This window comes from Castor canadensis, chromosome 11, assembly GCF_047511655.1.
Source record: "Castor canadensis chromosome 11, mCasCan1.hap1v2, whole genome shotgun sequence".
NCBI lineage: Eukaryota > Metazoa > Chordata > Mammalia > Rodentia > Castoridae > Castor > Castor canadensis.
This window is the reverse complement of record NC_133396.1, coordinates 22,902,501-22,922,296: the sequence shown is the minus strand read 5'-3', so window position 1 is coordinate 22,922,296 and position 19,796 is coordinate 22,902,501. Positions and strand designations below refer to the sequence as shown.

Sequence of the window (19,796 nt, the reverse complement as noted above, 5' to 3'; positions counted from 1 at the left end):
ACATTTATATTTGTGCAATGCACTTGCTAGGTGATGGGGACATCATGGTGCACCAAGGTTCCTGTCTTCATAGAGTTTATACTAAAGAAATACAGCCACAAGTGCCCTATCCCTTAATTATAAGTAGGTGCTACCTTAGGGGATATTGAAATAATATTTTGGCACTGGATTGTCAGTGTTTCATGGTGTACATTTTAATCCTTGGGATGAGTGGAGGCCTAGTGGGGGAAAGAAGAATCTATAACTACTAACTTTTAACTTTCCTAGAGCAAGTGAAATCTTTGTTGGAAGCAGTTTTTAGCATATATCTTTTAGAATTGTTTTGTGATTCCAGCAAGGAATCCCAGATCAAGGTGCCAGCAAACCTATTTCTGGTGAGAGAAGTCTTCTTGCTGTGTCTGTACATGATCTTTCCTCGATGCACAGAGAGAGAGATTAAGATTTCTGGTGCCTCTTCTTATAAGGACCCTAATCCTCTGAGCTCAGAGACTTACCATTTAACTGTAATTACTTCAAGACCCCATGTTCAAATATGAACACACTGGGGGTTGGGACTTCAACACTAACACTTAGCCAACTTCCATAAAATTGTTGCAGAGCCAATTCTTCTGTACAATTGAACCTTATTTATTTATTTATTTATTAATAGTGTAAAACACAAGAGTAGTGATGCTGATAACTTTGATATTACAAAGAGAAGACATAAAGTACTTCCTTTAGCCAAAAAGGTGAAATTTCTTAACTTAATAAGAAAAAAATTACATGCTGAGGATGCTAAGATCTATAGTAATAATAAATATCCTACCTGAGAAATTGTGAAGAAGGAAAAAGAAACTCATGCTTGTTTTGCTGTTGTACCTTAAAAGTTACAGCCACAGTGCATAATAAGTGCTTACTTAAGAAGTACTTTAATCAACTTAAATATTAATAATGAAAGACAGGACTGTAAAATAGGTACAATGTGTTGGGGGGATACTCGAGGGAAGAGGGAGGGTGAACAAAAAAGATTAAGGTGAGGGTACATGGTTCACAGATTTCATATACTTATATGAAATAGAATAAAGAAACTTCTTGCAATAGCTTTAAGTGGGGAGGGAGGAGGTTGAGGGGAAAGACAATGAGGGTGATATAATTAATGTACAATGTAAGCCCAATCAGAATTGTCACTATGAATCCCCCCCTGTAAAATGAATAGATCTTAATTTAAAAATTTATTAAAAAAAGAAGTAAAAGGCATTAAATTTGTATGTGCACATATAAGAAAAAACAGAGTATATATACAGGTTGTTTTTAGGCATCCATTGGGAGTCTTGGAATGTACCTCTCATGGATGGGGGTGGATTACTGCATTCTAGTCATTCATTAAGCAAGTAAGAATGAGTACCCATTAGGTACCAGGTATGTACTAGATGTAGATAATACATCCAGGAGCAAAGCAGATGGGGCTTCTGCCCTCATAGAGCTTATAAACGAGAAAGTGGACAATTAAACAATTGATCACATTAAAGTAATGAGGCATATGATAGCACTAGGCCAACAGCAGGAACAAACAACCTATTCCAGTGGGTCAGAAAAGGCCCAGAAGAGTATGTTAGAAGATCAACAGATGCCCAAGTGAAAAGTAGCATTAAGAGTTTTCTGGGCAAAGGAAGCAGTACATAGAAAGGGTCAAGAAGTTCCACGTAGCTAGAATATATAGTATAAAGAGGAGATGAATGAGATAAGGCTGAATGAGGAGGTAGGACCTGACCCAGGAGGCCCTTATAAAACGAGTTAAAGAGTTTGAGCTAGCTGGGCACCAGTGGCTCACGCCTATAATCCTAGCTACTCAGGAGACAGAGATAGGAGAATTGCAGTTTGAAGCCAGTCCAGGCAAATAGTTTGCAAGACCCTATCTCGAAAAAACCCTTCACAAAAAAGGGCTGATGGAGGGGCTCAAGGTATAGCCCCTGAATTCAAACCCCAGTACTACAAAAAAAAAAAAAAAAAAGAAAAGAAAAGAAGAAGAGTTTGGGCTATATCCTGAGGAGGCAGAAAGGGAGTTCTGACATGATCAGACTTATTTTTAGAGGTAGGAAAGACCAGAAGCAGGAAGAAACATGAACATATAATTAAATAAAATTTGTAAGCCTTTGTGACTATATGTTGGGGTTCTGGAGACTCAAATATGCCAACCCAAGATATGCTGCTTTGGTACATTGATTATTTTTAATTGTCAGAAATAGAGTCAGTGGTGGCCCATTTTCAAGGCAAGGCATTTAACCCTAGCTGCTTGCTTGGATATCAGTTTGTGGATGTTGCAGGAGGGGCAACTGATAAGGGAACTTGAACTGAAGGGGCAAATCATGATAGAGTGAGGGAATGGGTAAAAACTATGTATGTGCCAGAAGGCACATATCACATGGAGACCTTCCTGCCACAAAGGAGACAGATATCACCTAAAGCCTGCCTCTAAAATTTGACCAATCCCAAAAGGCATATTTTAAATAATCCAATAGGAAATCTAGGTGAAGTCTGGAAAAAGAATGTACACCCCATAAACTCAGCCAATGAGGAACAGGACACACACACACACACACACACACACACACTGGGGACACTTGCGCACTAGACAATATAATGCTACTTTAACCACTTCTGGCGTCTTTGCCCCGCCACGTACCTGATCTTGCAAGATGGCCATTAAAGTCTCACTTTCACCATACTCCACGTGTCTGAGTCCATTCGTTGAGCGTGTACAGGTGAGTGTATTTAATGTGTAATACGCATTAAATAAAGGCACTTGAAAAACAGCAGATACAAGTTTTTGTTTTTATTTGTGCCATGTTGGGGATTGAACACATAGTCTTGTATATGCTAAGCAAGGACTCTTCCACTGAGCTATACTCCTAGCCCCTGACCGTCCTTTTTATTCCTGAAACAGGTGATAAAACTCCCACAAGAAAGGTGCTTTCTATGCCAGGAGAAAGACATTCTCCAGAGACAGAGAGTCAAGGCTTGGAGAAATCTGCATAAACTTTCCAAAACTCACCCTTATCTTCCTTGTCACTTTTCCACAACTACCTTAGCCTACCCTTGTCTTGTCACATAGTCACAGCTTGCTATTCTTTGTCTAATCTAGAATGTAAGTGTTGGGCTCTAACTGCTTATTTCGGTCTTCGTTTTTCTTTGAAGGGTCCCATGTACATGTAAAAATTACTAAATAAAAGTGGCACAGCCTCAGATTGAGGCCACTGATGGAAAAGGGCTCCCCTAATGGCACAGGCCCTGTGGGCACATTGTGGCCAAAGAGAAACGGTGCAGGTTACAGCTGATGCAGGAGATGGAAGAGTATCTTTTTTTTAAAGATAGCCTGACATGGGCAGATTTTTACTTGTCCACCAGTTCCTGAAGCTGATTTGATGGCAGGAAATGGCTACAGAAAGAGACTTGTTCAGCTTAGAAATGTTGAAGAGCAAGCCAAAGAGCCTAGGAGGAACCCTTTCCTCAGGAAGAAAGGAGCAGGGCTCTCTGAAGACTCCCTTTTTCAAACTATGCAGCAGATCCCAAGAGCAGGAAACATTAATTTTCCCTCCTCCTTCAGAAGTCTCCAAGCACCTGATGACTTGGATGGAGTAATGCCTCCATTCAAGAACCTGAGCCACTGGTCAGATGAGTAGTAGCACAGCAAATCCATGCCTTCTTCACCCAGTCCAAGTGACCACTGGCCTCACATCTCACATCTACTACTTTTTCTCCCTTATACCACAAACTACAGGATACAGTTTTCATATTTAAAAAACAAGAAAAGGGACTGTGGGTGTAGCTCAGTAGTGGATCACTTACCTAGCATGTGTGAGGCCCTTGATTCAATCCCCAGCACCACAAAAACAAATACAAACCGAGAAAAAAGATCTCCCATAGCACCAAGTGAAAGAAAAGAGAAGGTCTGATGTTCCCTTGGGGTCTGTGTTCGGGCATTAAGTGAGTGGGGTTCAGGGGTCACTGCCCACATTCTGCTAAAATGAAGAGGACCTAGTGGAGATTTTTCCTAAGAGTGTCAGGGACTCTCATTCTCAGCAAAAAGCCAGTTAGAGCAGGTTTGTGTGAGTGACCTTGACCTCATTTGCCACGGAAGGGTCTCATTAAGTTCTAATGGTGGACATGATCATCTCCAGAAAACTAACCTTTAATGAAGCACCATGGATTGTAAGCCCCTCATCGTTCTTGGGGGTCTTGTCTGAGCATCTGCATATACCTGTGTTCTGGGTATTTATTTATATTGCCAAGGTAAATAAACAAGAGGTACAAAAAAAATTGTGTGCTTTTCTCCTAGAATTTATCATATGTCCCTTTTTAGTTTCTAAGCCCAGCAAGAAACTCTAAGAGGGTAGAAGAGAAGTTTTACCTACCCTACTGGGTTTAAGAAAAAGAGTAGTTTCCAGTTTGGGCAATGGGGAAGACAGTGATGTCTTAAGCTGAGATGGGAAGTATTTCAAGTATGGAGAATGAGGGGTTCCACTGTAGACAAACTACCTGTGAAGTATCTAGACAGAGATGTTGAGTTGACAGTTGAGCATGTGGGTCTGGTGCTCCAAGAGATGGTCTGACTAGAGATACAAATTCTGGAATGGTTTGTAGGTTAAGAAACCGAAGCCATGAGAATGGGCAGGTTTGCCTACGAAGTCTGTATAGGGTGAGAGGGCCTAACACAGACCCCTGAAGCATTCAAATCTTAGAGCAGCTGGCAGAGGGGCAAAGGAAATGGATACAGAACAAAGCAAAAGCAGAAAAACCAGGAGACTGTCATCAGAGAAGCCAGAGGAAGACAATGAAGTGACCAAGAGGAAGGAGGAAACATGGTGGGATGAAGGAAGCCTCAAAGTCAGTAAGATAAGGAGGACAAATCAGCACCAGTGGCTCACTCCTGTAACCGTAACTACTCATAGGACAGCGATCAGGAGGAGGATTGTGGTTCAAAACCAGACCCAGCGAATAGTTTGCAAGATACTATGAAAAAACCCATTATCGAAAAGGGCTGGTGCAGTGGCTAAATGGTAAGAGTGCTTGCCTAGCAAGCACGAGACCCTAAGTTCAAACCTCAGTATTGCCAAATAAATAAAAAAGACAAAAGGCCAAAAGCAACCAGAACAAAATAAAAGACACAGACAAGGAGGGCTGAAGGAATTCAGAAAAAGAATACACTTCCTCTGGACTAGGTATCAGTGGGACCTGTGCCCTGGCTTTTTGACGAAAATGCTAGCCTTCAAATCTGATTGAACATGAAATAGATCAAGAAACAGGGCAATGAAAAAGAAATAACCTCCCATTCTGGGGATAAAGCTTATTGTAACCTAATTCCACTCACCACCTAAACAATTGGATAATGGTTGACAGTAGGGTGACATCCAGGTTGCTGGATGGTGAGATTAAGTAGGTCAGCCAGAAACAGAAAAGGAAATAAAACACCCTAACAGGTGTCATCACAGCGCTTCAATGTAGCCTTGGTATGGATGAGTAGAAACCACATTAACAGATGCATTAGCTTGGTGAACAACGGTCAGAAAAGAGATGTTTCTTTTAGGGGGGGAATAGGACTCTGGGCAAATTAAATGCTAAGTTTATGAGCCAGAGAGCCACGCATCACAGATTCTAAATGCTGACTCTAGATCCACATTTTTCACATAAATATCATCTTTATGTATTCTCTGTGACAAGGTCCTACATTTTGACTTACACAAATCCATTGCTCAAGTACAAGACTTGGTTTGGCAGCATGTTATGTGAAAAAAAAGTTAGTTAAATAACCACAACATTTAGCATGATCAGTGTCATGTGGCTGTTAAAGAATATAAACATGACTTTAGTCTATTTTATTAAAAGTATCCAGATAATAAAAATAATAGCCCTACTGCATTCTAGACAGAATCTTTTTTTTGGGGGGGGGTGGTCAGCACTAGAGTTTGAACTGAGGGTATCATGCTTGCTAGGAAGGCGCTCTACCACTTGAGCCTCTCCACCAGCCCTGTATTCTTAAATTATCAGAATAAATCTAGAGTACTGTCCTCACTTTAAAAAGGTCAAATTTTAAGAGTAATATCTTACCCATCCCTTTCTTTGCATTCCCACTAACAGATTCTTTCATCTTATGCCTGGCATGGTAGATGATTTCCAAAGATGGTGTAGGTTGCTGGCAGAGTGGCTCAAGCAGTAAGAGCACCTGCCTAGCAAGTGTGAGGCCCTGAGTTCAAACCCCAGTGCCACCAAAAACGAAAAAAAAAGCCATGCTCGACTGGAGGTGTGGCTCAAATGATAGGGTGCCTACCTGAAAGCACAAAAACCCTTGAGTTCAAACCCCAGTTCCACCAAAAGAAAATTTAGAATGTGTCCCAAAAATAACCACTCATTTTAGCAGGGTGTCAGTGTAATCCCAGCAGGGTGCTAGCTGTAATCCTAGCTACTCAGGAGGTAGAGATCAATAGGATTGTGTTTCAAAGCCAGCCTGGGCAAACAGATCATGAGACCCTATCCTGAAAAAACCCATTACAAAAAAGGGCCAGTGGAGTGGCTCAAGGTGTAGGCCCTGAGTTCAAACTTCAGTACCACAAAAACAAAACAAAAAACCAAAGATGGCCTAGGCTGAGGGTTAGCTCAGTTGTAAAGAACTTGCCTAGCATGCATAGGTCTTGCGTTTGATCCCCTGGAAACCAAAGATGGTTCAAGAACCTCTCCTATGGAGCATGCCTTTAGCAGTGTCACTTTCCCACTCTTTTTAACAAAAGATGGAATCTATTTCTCCTCCTGGCAAATACAGTCTGGCCCTGTGTCTTACTCTGACCAGCAAGAAATGATAGGTTTGATTTACAGATCTAGACCTTATGGAGCTTCACAGCATCTATTTTTACCTTCTTTGTTGTCAGCTGCCAAGTCAAGAATCTGGAGCTAAACTACTGACTGATGAGAGACCAACATGAATACAGAGTCATGTAGAGGAGAAAGGAAGGGCCCAACAACAGCCCTTAATACACAGGTATTAATCTTAATCTTCCAATCCTGGTCAAGCTGATAGTGGTAATGTTCTTTATCTATGTGACTCTCAAATATGGTAGTCACTAGCCAAATACATCTTTGAGATGATGCTACAGCATCTGAAGGACTTCATTTTTAATGCCATTTGTTTTTAACTAAACTTTAAATAGTTATTGAGTAGAAAATAGGACAGCTGAAATTTACAAATTTACCTTAGCACCTGCCTTTCCTGGAGCTGTAAGTATGTAAACAGTGTCTAGAGATGGTTGGTACAGAAGAATATCTGTAAACTAATACTAAAAAAAAAAAAAAAAGACTTCTTGCAACATCACCCAAAGGGAGTGAGTGACCCATTCTAACTTCATTTCATATGTACACAATATTAGAATGGGAAAAAGATTATTTCCAGGCAATGGGATGTACCACGAGTCCCACATCTAGTCTAGAAAAGTCCTAAATAGAAGATAAACCTCCAAAAACTGTTTCCCTTGCCTGCTGAAAAACAAAATTTTAATAAATTCTAGATTTACTTTCTCAGGGGAGGTGGAGGAGGCAGAAAGGAAATTTGAGAGAGTGCCTACTATGTGTGGTAGGCTTAATCACATTTATTAATGCATGAAATTCTCTTAATTATTTTTCTTAGACCAGGCAAATAGAAGCTCAGAGAGGTTGTAATTTGCCTAAGGACTTAGTGTCAGGGATAAAACCCCAAACCAGGCCACAGGATTCCCAATAACACTGTCTTTCCAATACACTAGATGGCTTTTCCTTGTCAAGGATAAAAATTTGTGAGACCTGGTGTGATGGTGCATGCCTGGGCTAAATGGCTAGACTCTGCAGAGAGAGGACAGAAGCGGGGGGGGGTGGGGGGGGGGGCGACAGACGAGGAAAAAGGAGACAGAGGGATTTTCCATGATCTGGTCACCTAATACCTTAACTCTTTATCAGACAGATCTCATCTCTCCTGCCTTCCCTTATTCTGTCCTTCCTTTTCTAGTTCCACCCATCATCCAAAGCCTAATTTAAATCCTGTTTTCCTTCGTCGTAATCCTAATTAACTTCTCTCTCCTCTGAATTTTTACGTCATTCATAATGAGTACACATAATGTTCTTTTAAACTGTAATCTTGAGCACCGTCTGTCCTGTATGTTTGGGGAGTGGTAATCCTCCCAAATTCCCCGTGATCCTCCTTGGAGTCCTGAAAAGGAACTTCTGAAATGGACAATCACCTAAGCTCAAAAGACTTCTCGATTTAAATTAAGCCCCAAACTTGAGTGTTTTTTACCCTTTGCTCAGTCTACGGTGCACTAATTAATCCAGAAAGACCGAGCGACGAATCCAAACAGCAACTCTGCCACGTAACACTCCCCCCGCCCCCACCGACTCCACGCCCAACCTGCTAGTTGCCGATTGGGCGTGGCCCAGTGAGCGTGGCCGACTGGGCGTGGCGTGCGTGGGCGGGGGCGTGCCTCAGAAGTGGAACTTACGGGTTGCGTCAAACTCGATAGTTTCCGGTAATCCTCGACAATTTCCGGCAACGAGCTCCTCCTACACCGATTCACCTCGGGTACTTCCGATATCCTTCGGATATTTCCGTCAGGTTCCCGCTTTAGCTCTTTCTACTTCGAGTATTTCCGTGTCCCTCTCGGAGGTGTTCGGCAATCGCTCGGCCTCCCCCATCCCCCGGTAACGGTCGCTGGTGAGTTTAAATGAGCCGGGGCTGGCCGGGCCGGAGCCGCTACGGGGGGGTGCCTGAGGCACTGCAGAAAGTGAGCCTGAGTCTCTAGGATGACGGTGCTGCAGGAACCCGTCCAGGTAACGATAACGCCTTTCTTCTGAGGCTTGGCTCGGAGCCTCGGTCGGCAGGGCCACTTCGCGGCCTTCTGCGGCCTAGGCCCGGCCGCTTCTCCCGCGTCTCTTCCTGCGGGTCGTGTGGGTCTTCGGTCAGTCCCGAGGCCTTGCCCGCACCCCTTAGCCGTATTATCCCTGTACCCCGAGTGTGCGCGGGGCTCGTTTCCCGTCAGCGCCCATGGTCCCTGCTGTTAGTCCAGGGCCTGGCTGGGCCCGGCCCGGGCCGAGAGATGGGGCCCAGGTGCCCCGCCGCTATCGACGACCCGGGAGCACTTTGAACCGAGCTGGGGCGCCCTTCATGTCGGTGGGGCATGTTTACGGGGTTCCTGTTTTTGTTTTATGCGGAGGTATTAACGCTCATTATCACTCATTTCTATCTGGGTAGCATACTTCGTAGCCCACGTTGCCGTTCTCGCTCCGTGGGTTTCCCGCTGGGTGACGAGGCCCTGCGCCGAGGTGCAAGCCCTTATTCGAGGACAAGGAGTGGCAAGGGCATTTCTGGGGTCCTCCCCTCGCTTGTGATGGGGAGCAGGAGTGTCTAATTGTGCATGTTCATGAGGCATTCAGGAAATGAAAGGCAAATCATGGATTTTTCCGTCCGTTTTTATCTATTTGCCACACCATGGTAGGCTTTGCAAAGCACAGTATTGGGTCGTCAGGGAAAAAACCCTATTGAATTTTGGGTGTGTGCTGCAGTGCGAAGTCATTTCGCCCCCTGCCATTGAAGAAACTGACTATTTTGTCCCTTGGCGATGGACCAGGTCTGGGAGACTTTCATCCTAACTCTGTAATCTTTTTGACTTGATTCAGAAGAGTTGCCTGCCATCACTGTGTCATGAGCTTTGCTTTGAAGTTTTAAAGCACACCAGTTTTAGAATTTTCTTCCAGTTGCCTGTGGTATCAGGCAGTAAACATTTTAATATATCGCTACTTTCGCATTTCCTTAATTTTTCTTTGCAGCATGGAATACTCATTTCTTCTAGTTTGGCTTGTCTCCAGCTGTTTACATGTAACAGCTATTAGCGTTTGAATTAACAGAATGCAGGAAATTTACCATTTGTAAATTGTATCAGTTCTTCCAAAGGTGTTTCTGCCCAGATTTTCTTACTAGTACAGAGTCCCTTGTAAAGTTTTTTTGAGGTCTCACATGAAATTAAATGATTGAGGAGATAACTCAGGTTGTTTAATTTCTAGTTCATATTCTTGGAGCTTTGTCTTAGTGATTCTTTTTCCTTTCTGGTTCCAAAAAGCTTCTAGAGTGATAAAGTAGTTGTATAGCATATAGCCACTATTTAATAGTAATTTAGCCTACGTAAAAGCATGGAAAAGAGTAGAAATTGTAGTCTATTTTAGATATATCCATTAAGTTTCCTATTTTTCCTTTTCTTAGCAATAATACACTTAATGTTTTTAAAGCTAAAAAGTCAAATTTGTCTCCCCCTTCATACTGTCTTTGTCCACTAGATCTTAGGATGATAGTAAGAAGTTTTAGAATATGACTAGGTTGCCATTTATAGAATAAGAAGACTCTCCAGCCAGTTGTGGTGATGCACATCTGTAATCCAAGCACTTGGAAAACTAAGACAGGAGGATTACAAATTCAAGGCCAGTCTGGGCTACATAGCATAACCCTGACTCCAAAAACCAGGAAAAAAGAATAAGAAGAAAGGATCTCAACGAGTGGGAGGAGCAAGCAATTTTGGCTACAGTTATAAAGATCAACTGATCAGGAGTAGTGCTGAAAATGGGAAAGAATTATTAAGAAAGAGAATAAAAACAGGAAGATAAATAAGACAATTGCAAAAAAAAATATGACTGATGTGTTTGAAGAGGAATGAGAGTAAGTTGGAAAATCACTTCCTTTCTTGGAAAACCTCAGGGTTCATGGTATTACTAGGCATAAGAAAAAGTTGACAGAAAAAAATGAGCAACTGTTTTTGTTTTCTGCTTTTTTTTTCTTTGAAGTTTTCACGTGGAATAGTCAGTCAGATGTGCATAAATATAAGCCCCTCCCCAAATTACCTTTCATGGAAAAGTATTACTTTATATTATATTTATATTATAATAATTATAATAAATATAAGTAATATTTATATTTATATTATTTGAGTCTTTACAAAAATCTTTCATATTATGAGACAAAAGTTCTGTCACTTGTTTTTAATAGCAACTGTTTGGAGAACACACACTAACAAATGACTTAAGTCAGTGCTAATTTTGATGTTCATAAAAGTCATCTGATAAATTTTTTTTCAGTACTAGGGATTGAACTCAGGGCCTATAACTTGCTACACAAGCCCCTCCAATCCTATTTTTTAATTTATTTTGCTTCAGTTATTTTTTGGATAGGGTTGTTCACATTTGCCTTGGACCCAGTTCTCCTACCTATATCTCCCCATAGCTGGAATTACAATTGTGAAACACTATGCCTAGCTTATTTCCTGAGATGTGGTCTCCTAACTTTTTGCCTGGACTGGCCACAAACCAAGATCGTCTGGATCTCCACCTCCCGAGTACCTGGGGTTATAGGCATGAGCCATCACACCTGACCTAAAATTATTATTATTATTAATTTAAAGAGGCAGCCGGGCATGGTAGCACAAACTTGTAATCACAGCACTCCAGAGGTTGAGACAGGAGGATTGAGAGTTTGAGACCAGCGTAAGGTATATAGTGAGACCCTGTCTCAAAAAAACAAAAAAGAGGCAAACATTTTATATAGATTTATCAATTATTCCTGGGAGTAAGATTTCACAGAAGTGTTGGATAAAGTTGTAAAAATATCCTTTTAAAAATCACTTTGATAAGCAATATAGTAACTGAGTACTATGTCCACAACATCATTTTAGAGCTCATTGGATAGGAAAGAAATACTTCTGTCTTGGGATTAGATGTCCATGGATGATGTCACGGGTTAACTCAAAAAATACCGTATTTTGTTGCTGGGAGCATGGCTCATAGTGGTAGAATGATTGCCTAGCAAGTGCAAGGCCCTGAATTCAAATCCAGGTACCACACACACACACACACACACACAGAGTACCATATTTTGGCTACTATGTGAGAAATGTTATGGGGACTTGGGATAAAAGTAAAAACAATAGCCTTAAAGGTGAAGTTAATCTAGACTAATGTACTAGTGAACTAGGAGAGAAATAGATAAATTCAAGATGTTATTTAGAGGAGGAAATTCAAGAAATAGGTGGGAGGTAGAACCAATAAGTCAGGGAAATTGATTTGACGGGAGGGGATGAAGAATGGCTGCCTGGATTTCATTTTGGTGGTGCCATTTGAGAAATGAAGAATCCTTTTCTGTCCCTCGGGGTCTGGGCATATTTGAAGGAAGGCAATTAAGAATTCTGTTTTGAACAAATTAAGTTGGAGATATTTGTGAGACTACTAAGTAGAAATATGGAGCTATAACTTGTAATCTTAGGAGAGCTCTGGTCTTGCTGGGAAGATAATGTTTAGCAAGAAAAATTGAATAATGTTACAGGTAAGGATGTATTACACAGATAATAAAGGAATTCAGGAGAGAGATCCCTTCTAGGCCAAAAAAAATGGGAAAAGTTTCTTGAAGGAGTAAAATTTCAAGCCTAGGAAGATGGAAAAGATAATAAGGGAGAGAAAGAATTTTCTTGGTTTGGAATGGCGTGAGCAAAAAGCCCAAAGATGAGAATGTCATTTAAGGAGAAGAAAACAGTAAAATATTGTATTCTTGGCTAGAATGGAAATTGAAAATGGGAAAAGGAAGTTATCTCTAGCCAGACAGAATCAGGTCATAGGGGAGCTGAGCAGTTTAGATTTAATGTGTTGTGTTTGGCATCGAAGCATTATTTTTTTAATAAAAGAGGGTTTTTGTTTGTTTGTTTTATTTCATTTTCAGTGCTAGGGATCGAACCCAGGGCCTTGCATATGCTAGGCAAGCCCTATACCATTGAGCTAATCCTCCCAAATCTCCAGTCCTTGATTTTTTTTTTTTTTTTTTTTTTTTGAGGCAGGGTCTTGCTATGTAGCTCAGACTGGGCTTGAACTTGCTATGTAGCCAGAATGCTTCAAACTCCGTCCTCCTGCCTCTGCCTCCTGAATGCTGAGATTACAGACCACACCCTGTTGCAGAAGAAGTATTGAACAGAAGAATTATGTAATGAAAGCACTGCTAGGGGATTATTAATCTGGTGTTATTGGCAAGGAGGGAAGAGGCAAGGGTTAGAGATGTACAAACTATAGAGTAACCCAGCTACATGGTAATATAGACCAGGGTTTCTTTATTTTGGCATTGTTGATATTTTGGGCCAGCTAATACTTTGGGGGTAGAAGGGAGATGGACTGAGAGGGTGTGCATTAGAGTATTTTGCAGCATTCCTGGTGTTTACCCCCCCTTCATTGGTGACAACCAAAAGTGCTCCCTCCCGGAGTAAGAGCCAAACATATAGACCTAAACTAAATTAGATTCTAGAAATTATTCCATAGTGGTTTGGCCTGGGTATGGGGCTATTTCCTATTTGTTTTTCTTTGTACCTTCTTATATTATCTAAAGGTTTTGTTCATTGCTTTTATGGTCTTTGAAAGGAAGGCAGCTATTTTATTTTTTTGACAAAAAATAAAAAGACAAAACAGGATTTATAGTAGTCATATTTAAGTATGAGTACAATTTACAGATGTTTGTTTACATAAAATCATGTCTAAGAATAGCTAGCAGGTAAGGAATTTTGCAGATTTGTGCTGTTGGGTCATCTTTTAAATTAATATATCAGTGAGACTTCCCTTAAATATTTTGTCAGAGGATGAGAGGGAAGGAATGTTGCTCTATTGGCTTCATAACTTTCTTTTAGCAGCATTTCATGCATCTGGCTTTAATTTGTAGAACTCTGGAAGTAGTGCAATGTGCAATTTTTTTTTTTTTTTAGGGGAAGGCCCACACCATCAAGTTGGCTAGAGGTAGATGAGTAACTAGGGAGCTGAGTTTAACTCTCTACTCATCATCAGCTAAGTTGTAGTGCCTTAGAAATAGTCCATTCCATCCCTTACTCCACCATGAGAGACACCATCATTCAGGGATTCAGAAGTAACTAAGCAGAGTGGAGACAAAAACTGTATGTAGGGTTTCCTAAGTGGTATGCTTGGGAAATGTTATATAACATAAACTATACACCGGTCCCAGTGGCTCATGCCTGTAATCCCAGCTACTTGGGAAGCTAAGATTGGGAGGATTGAAGTTCTAGACCAGCCCAGCAAATAGTTCAAGAGACCTCCATCTCCAAAATAACCAGTGCAAAATGGATTAGAGGTAGAGAGTCTGCTTTGTAGGAGCTAAGTCCTGAGTTCAAACCCCAGACCCACCAAAAAAGTTAATTAATTAAAATAAATAAAATAAGTATAGATTATATTTATTGAATTTGTTTATATGGAGAGATTAGAAAGAAAGAGAGTTTAAGTTTCAAATGTATGCCATTCAGTATATTAGTGCTACAATATGAGTCATCTCATATAATCCATACACTAACTCCAAGAAATGGAGCCCTATTTTTTCAGATGAGAACATTGAGGCTGAGAAAAGTTAAATATTTCCCTCAAAATCTGAAGGTGATGGCACACAAATTTCAGTATAGGTCTTCAACATTAAATCTTGGGTATCTTCTGATCACCATTTTCTTTCACCTGCATGGCAAGTGTGAGGCCTTGAGTTCAAACTCCACTGCTGCCAAAAAAAAAGTATGTGCATTCTCCTCACTACAATAATAATATGATAAAAAAATTTTAATGTATTACAGATTAACTGGTCCATGGGATTTACTAATAAAAATCTAGAATAATAGATTTTTTTAAAAAGTGGGTTCTAAGGAAATATCCAGATTTAATAAAACTGTAATTAGGTGGTAATTATTTGCATACAGAATACTTCTATTTATTACTGAGTTAATTTCAGTAGAGACTCTTAGAGATCTTTAATTATTGGCTACCAAGGAATACAGAGAAACCTAAAGCTAATACTAATGTAAAATAATGCCAACAATGGGAGGCCTGCCAGAAGTTTAAGATCATTTGTTTATTCATTCAACATGTGTTTACTAACCACTTACTTTAAAAGTGCGTAATAGATTTTGAAGAATAATGATGAGTAAAGGTAGATGTAGGCCCCATCTTCCTGAAGTTTATAATATAATGAGAAAGACACCTCAAATGCTTTCCTAAGTTGATTATAAAACTATAACAGTGAGAAGTATTACAAAGGAAAGTTTCTTGCTGCTATTACAATGTTTAATAAGAATGCCTAATTTTATCTGGGAATCCCAAAAAGCCCTCTTCGAGAAAGAAATCTAAAGGATAACTAGAATTTTCGTAGTTTGGAAGAAGGGAACTGCATGTACAGAGGACCTGTGACAGGAGAGTAACATAATTAGAGGAGCTGAAAGAATGCTGTTGTCCTAGTGCAGAGCACAAAAAAATACAATAAAAGATGTATGGGAAAGGTGAGCAAGAGCTATATCGCTGTATCACACTGCCTTGTGTGGTGGCTTTGGTTTTTATGGTGGGGCAGTGAGAAGCCACTAAAGGATTTTAAGCAAACAGGTAATATGATCAGATCTGATTTGTGAAAAACTTACCAGGTCAGAATGGATATAGAATGGAAAAGAATTCAGACAGCAATTAAGACACTATTAAAGTAATACATGCAAAGTATGGTCTGCCCTGAAGTTGTAAGTATTGATTGTGTTTCTTCCTTTCACTGTTATCACAGTTGCCTAATTAAAGTGCCTTCCCGCCACCCCCACCCCCACCCCTGGCAGTGCTGGGGTTTAAACTCAAGACTCTGCACTTGCCAGGCAGGTACTCTATTGCTTGAGCCACACCTCTAGCCCTTTTCTCTCTTGTTATTTTTAAGGTTGGGTCTTGCTTTTTGTCCAGATTGATTTGGAGTGCAATGTTCCTAGTTTACACTTCCCTTCCTAGCTAGGATGACAGGTGTACACCACCATGCCCAGCTTTTTCCGTTAAAATGGAGTCTCTCAAATTTTCTTTTGCTCAGGCTGGCCTTGAACCATGATCCTCCTGATATCAACTCTTCAAGTAGCTAGAATTACAGGCTGAGCCACAATGCCAGGCTAAAATGCCTAATTTTAAAAGGCACTTATGTATGTGGCTCCACACTTACATGTATAACCCTAGGTCATACCTAGTTTAGAAGACCAAATCTGTTTCTGTGGGGGTTTAGAATTTATCCAAGCACTGAACTTAGAGGTGATATTTGTGTGTGTGTGTATGTGTGTGTGTGTGACAGGAGTCTGAACTCGGTCCTTCAAACTTGCAATGCAGGCGTTCCACCACTTGGGCCACTCCTCATCCATTTACTCTGGTTGTTTTGGAAATGGAGTCTCCTATTTTCCATGGCTGGTTTTGAACTTGATTCTCCCTATCTCAGCCTCCCAAGTAGCTAGAATTACAGGCGTGAGCCACCAGTGCCCAGCTGGAAGTGTTTTAAAATCTTTTACAAGTGATTAAGCTCAGAAGTGACTTGGTGGGGTTGGGGATTTAGCTCAGTGGAAGCAAGTGCAAGGCCCTGAGTTCGGTCCTCAGCACCAAAAAAAAAAAGAAGTGACTTGGTCATCTGATTAGTGTCAGGGGGATCTTTATCTCTTTATCTGCTTGAATTGAGATGTGGAGATCATCTTAAGCAGTCAAGAAATAATTGCTGAGTCAAATTAGATTTGAATATCCTTTAGCCAATTTTTTTCTGAGCAGCATTTTTGGGGGTTGTTATGCAATCCAGATATTGAAATTCTGTAAGGAGAACACCTATAGTTTATCATGTTACTTTTTACCTCTCTGCTGTGTTGTAAAGATGTAGGCTAAATAGAGCTCATTTTGTAGTATATTAAAAGCCTGCCCTTGTGCTCACTTTATACCAACTACTGAAAGTGGAATGATACAGAGAAGGTTAGCATGGCTCCTGGGCGAGTATGACATGCAAATTTGTTTTTAGAAGATAAGAGAATAAAGTGCATTTTTTAAAAAAGCTTGCTCTTCTTTTCACTCCTTACCAACCCATGGTTTTGTTCTAAGGTTCACTTTCCCAGTTGTATGATAAGAAAACAAAAGCACCAACAATTACAGTGACCAAATGGGTGCATTCATAATTTCTTATTGTCAGTAGACCCAGAATAAATATGTAAAGAGTGTGTGTGTGTGTGTGTGTGTGGTGATAACTAGGGTTTAAAGTCAGGGATTCTTACTTGCTAGGCAGGCGCCCTACTACTCGAGCCTAGAAGTCCAAAATATTTTAAGGCTTTGTATAGCCCACGTGAAGAGCTTTATTTTCTCAAGTTGGCTAGGTTTTGTATGTTGTTTTTTTTTTGCTTTTTTTTTAAACTGAAATTAGAATCATGTAGCCAGCAAAGTGGGTACAGTTCCCTGAATAGAAGAATGATGTTTTTCAAAAGCGGTAGGCACGTTTAGTGAGATAAGAAGATAAATAAAAGATCTGAGTAGTATGGAGGGATGGCTAGGACATATACTCTAGGCTACTATTATCCAAAAGTCTAAATTATCTCTTAAGTACGTATAGGTAATACCACTAAGAGATTTTATTGGTCGAAAGATTGATCTGTTGGCATTGCTTTGTCTGACTTTGACCCAAGTCTCCTTACCAGATTCTTGCTTCTTTTCCTTTTCAATATGTTTGTTTGTTGCTTGCTTGTTTGTTTTTGTTGGTCCTAGAAATTGAATTCAAAGCCTTGCTCATACTAGGCAAGTCCTCTATCACTGAACTACACTGCCTGCCCCTTTTCAGTGCTTTGCTTATTGTGGCAAGGAAGAAGTAACTAGACATTATTTTATATTGTCAACGTTAATGTTCCTGTGCTGGTGGAGTGGCTCAAGTGATACAGTGCCCACTGAGCAAATGTAAGGCACTGAGTTCAAGCCCCAGTGCCATAAAATAAAATAAAAAAATTCACACAATATTAATGTTCCCTTTTATTTACTTTAATAAATGTTAATTATTGTATGACTATCTGAGGTTGTGTTTTGTCTTCAATTTGAATTTTCAGAAGTTTATAGGTGAGTAAATGGAAAATGAATTCAGAGTTCCAAAACAGACAGTAATTCACAAACATTTATTGAGCATTCACAATGATTAAAGGCATTTACCTAAGCCAACCAGGAAACTACTTAGCTATAATAATCAGGGAATTATGGAGACAATCATAATTTGGTCTTTGTCCTTAAGAAGTTGCAGTCTAAAAAGAAAAAAAAGTTGCAGTCCAGTTAAACAATATAATGAAATAACTCTAATAAACATCCTAGCATAAGGATTTAATTTTAAACTGAAATTAGAATCATGTAGCCAGCAAAGTGGGTGCAATTCCCTGAATGGAAGAATGATGTTTTTCAAAAGCGGTAGGCACATTTAGTGAGATAAGAAGATAAATAAACTGAAATTAGAATCATGTAGCCAGCAAAGTGGGTGCATTTCCCACCCACTTTAAGAAGGTATTTAAAAAAAAAAAAAACAAAAATGGGTGCAAGTGGCTCACACTGTAATCCTAGCTACTGAGGAAACAGAGATTAGGAAGAGCACATTGGTCCTCCTAATGTCAGATGGGGCTCTCACCATCTCAACCAATAAAAAGTTGGGTGTGGTGGAGCATAACTGTCATCCTAACTAAGCAGGAGGCATAAATAGGAGGGTCGAGGTCCAGGCATAAAAGCAAAAAGGGCTGGCTCAGGTTCAGAAAGTCAGAAGGCCACATGTTTTCTCTCATATGTAGAAGATAGATCCAAAAGATAAACATATACACAGAACAAATATCATGTACAAAGTTGTATGTAAAATATGTTTGTAATATTGAAACTGTAGAATTCAGGAAGAGGGAAAGGAAAAGAGAATGATAGTCAACAATATCGAAATATATCTGTGCAGGTAGAAGATATGTATTGAAAGCTGTTGAATAACGGGGGGATGGCAGAGAAGGGTTGAAGTATAAGGGAGAGTAATGGAAGGGCTTGAACTCACAGCAGAGGTACATCAAGAAACCCCTTTGAACATTGACCTTGGAATTAATAATGAAAAACATGACTGTAAAATCGGTACAGCAGGTACTTGTGGCCAGGAGGGTGAATGAAGGAGATGAAGGTAAGGGAATATGGTTGAGGGGACTTCATATATACGTACAAAATAGGATGATAAAACTTGCAATTGGTTTAAGTGGGGCAGGGAGAAGGGGCAGGGGAGGAAAGATGGTGTGGTGATTTAACCAGTGTACAATGCATTGCTATTTGGAATTGTCACAAGATGAATCCCCCTTATACAACAAATATATCCTAATAAAAATGGGGACAAATGAAAATAATTTTTTTAAAGGGTGGCTCAAGCTGTAGAGTGCCTGCCTAGTAAGGGCCCTGAGTTCAAACTCCAGTACTGCCAAAAAGAAGGAAGTATAAACAACATTGTCTAGAATCTCATAAGACACAGTAATTAATATTGGATGCAGTAGATCAGGCAGGGCAGCCTTTCATGAATTTTGAAGAAAGGATGACCAATATGTCAGGGGACAGAAATTAAAGACAACAGACCAAAGAGAGGCAGAGTGTTAGCAAAGTGATTGAAGAATGATATTTAAGGAGAACCTTTCTGGTTCTAGACAATAGGCAGCTTTGGGTAGATGTAAAAATTGCTGGAAAAGGCAGGATAAAATCAGATGATATTTGAATATCATACTAAGGAGCTTGTGCTTTATTCTGTAGATATTTTGTAAATGCTGGGAGACTCCCCGAGAAGAATCATTATTTGGTTAGGGAGGAAAATATGATGTCAGGAAGATCATAATAATGACTGCAGCTGGGCACTGGTGGCTCACGCCTATAATCCTAGCAACACAGGAGGCAGAGACCAGGAGGATCGCAGTTCAAGACCAGCCCGGGCAAATAGTTCATGA

At 40.2% G+C, this 19,796-nt stretch overlaps 2 protein-coding genes and 1 pseudogene across 5 annotated transcripts in view; 2 read left to right on the top strand and 1 right to left on the bottom strand.

The window, feature by feature from the left end:
* Myl4 (myosin light chain 4) overlaps nt 1-8,619 on the bottom strand; it is a 51,316-nt gene extending 42,697 nt beyond the window's left edge. Inside the window, exon 1 of the mRNA XM_074045852.1 lies at nt 8,496-8,619. The gene's annotated coding sequence lies outside the window, so the exon portion shown is untranslated. The remainder of the gene's footprint in view (nt 1-8,495) is intronic.
* A 36-nt stretch (nt 8,620-8,655) lies between these two features.
* Nucleotides 8,656-19,796, top strand: part of Cdc27 (cell division cycle 27) — a 70,398-nt gene continuing 59,257 nt past the window's right edge. For 2 of the 4 annotated variants that reach the window (XM_074045849.1, XM_074045848.1), the window contains exon 1: nt 8,656-8,823. In XM_074045849.1, the coding sequence (XP_073901950.1) occupies nt 8,797-8,823 (27 nt within the window). In that variant the 5' untranslated portion in view covers nt 8,656-8,796. The remainder of the gene's footprint in view (nt 8,824-19,796) is intronic. The other 2 variants (XM_074045851.1, XM_074045850.1) reach the window with 1 other exon arrangement.
* Nucleotides 16,752-16,841, top strand: LOC141414371 (U6 spliceosomal RNA; annotated as a pseudogene).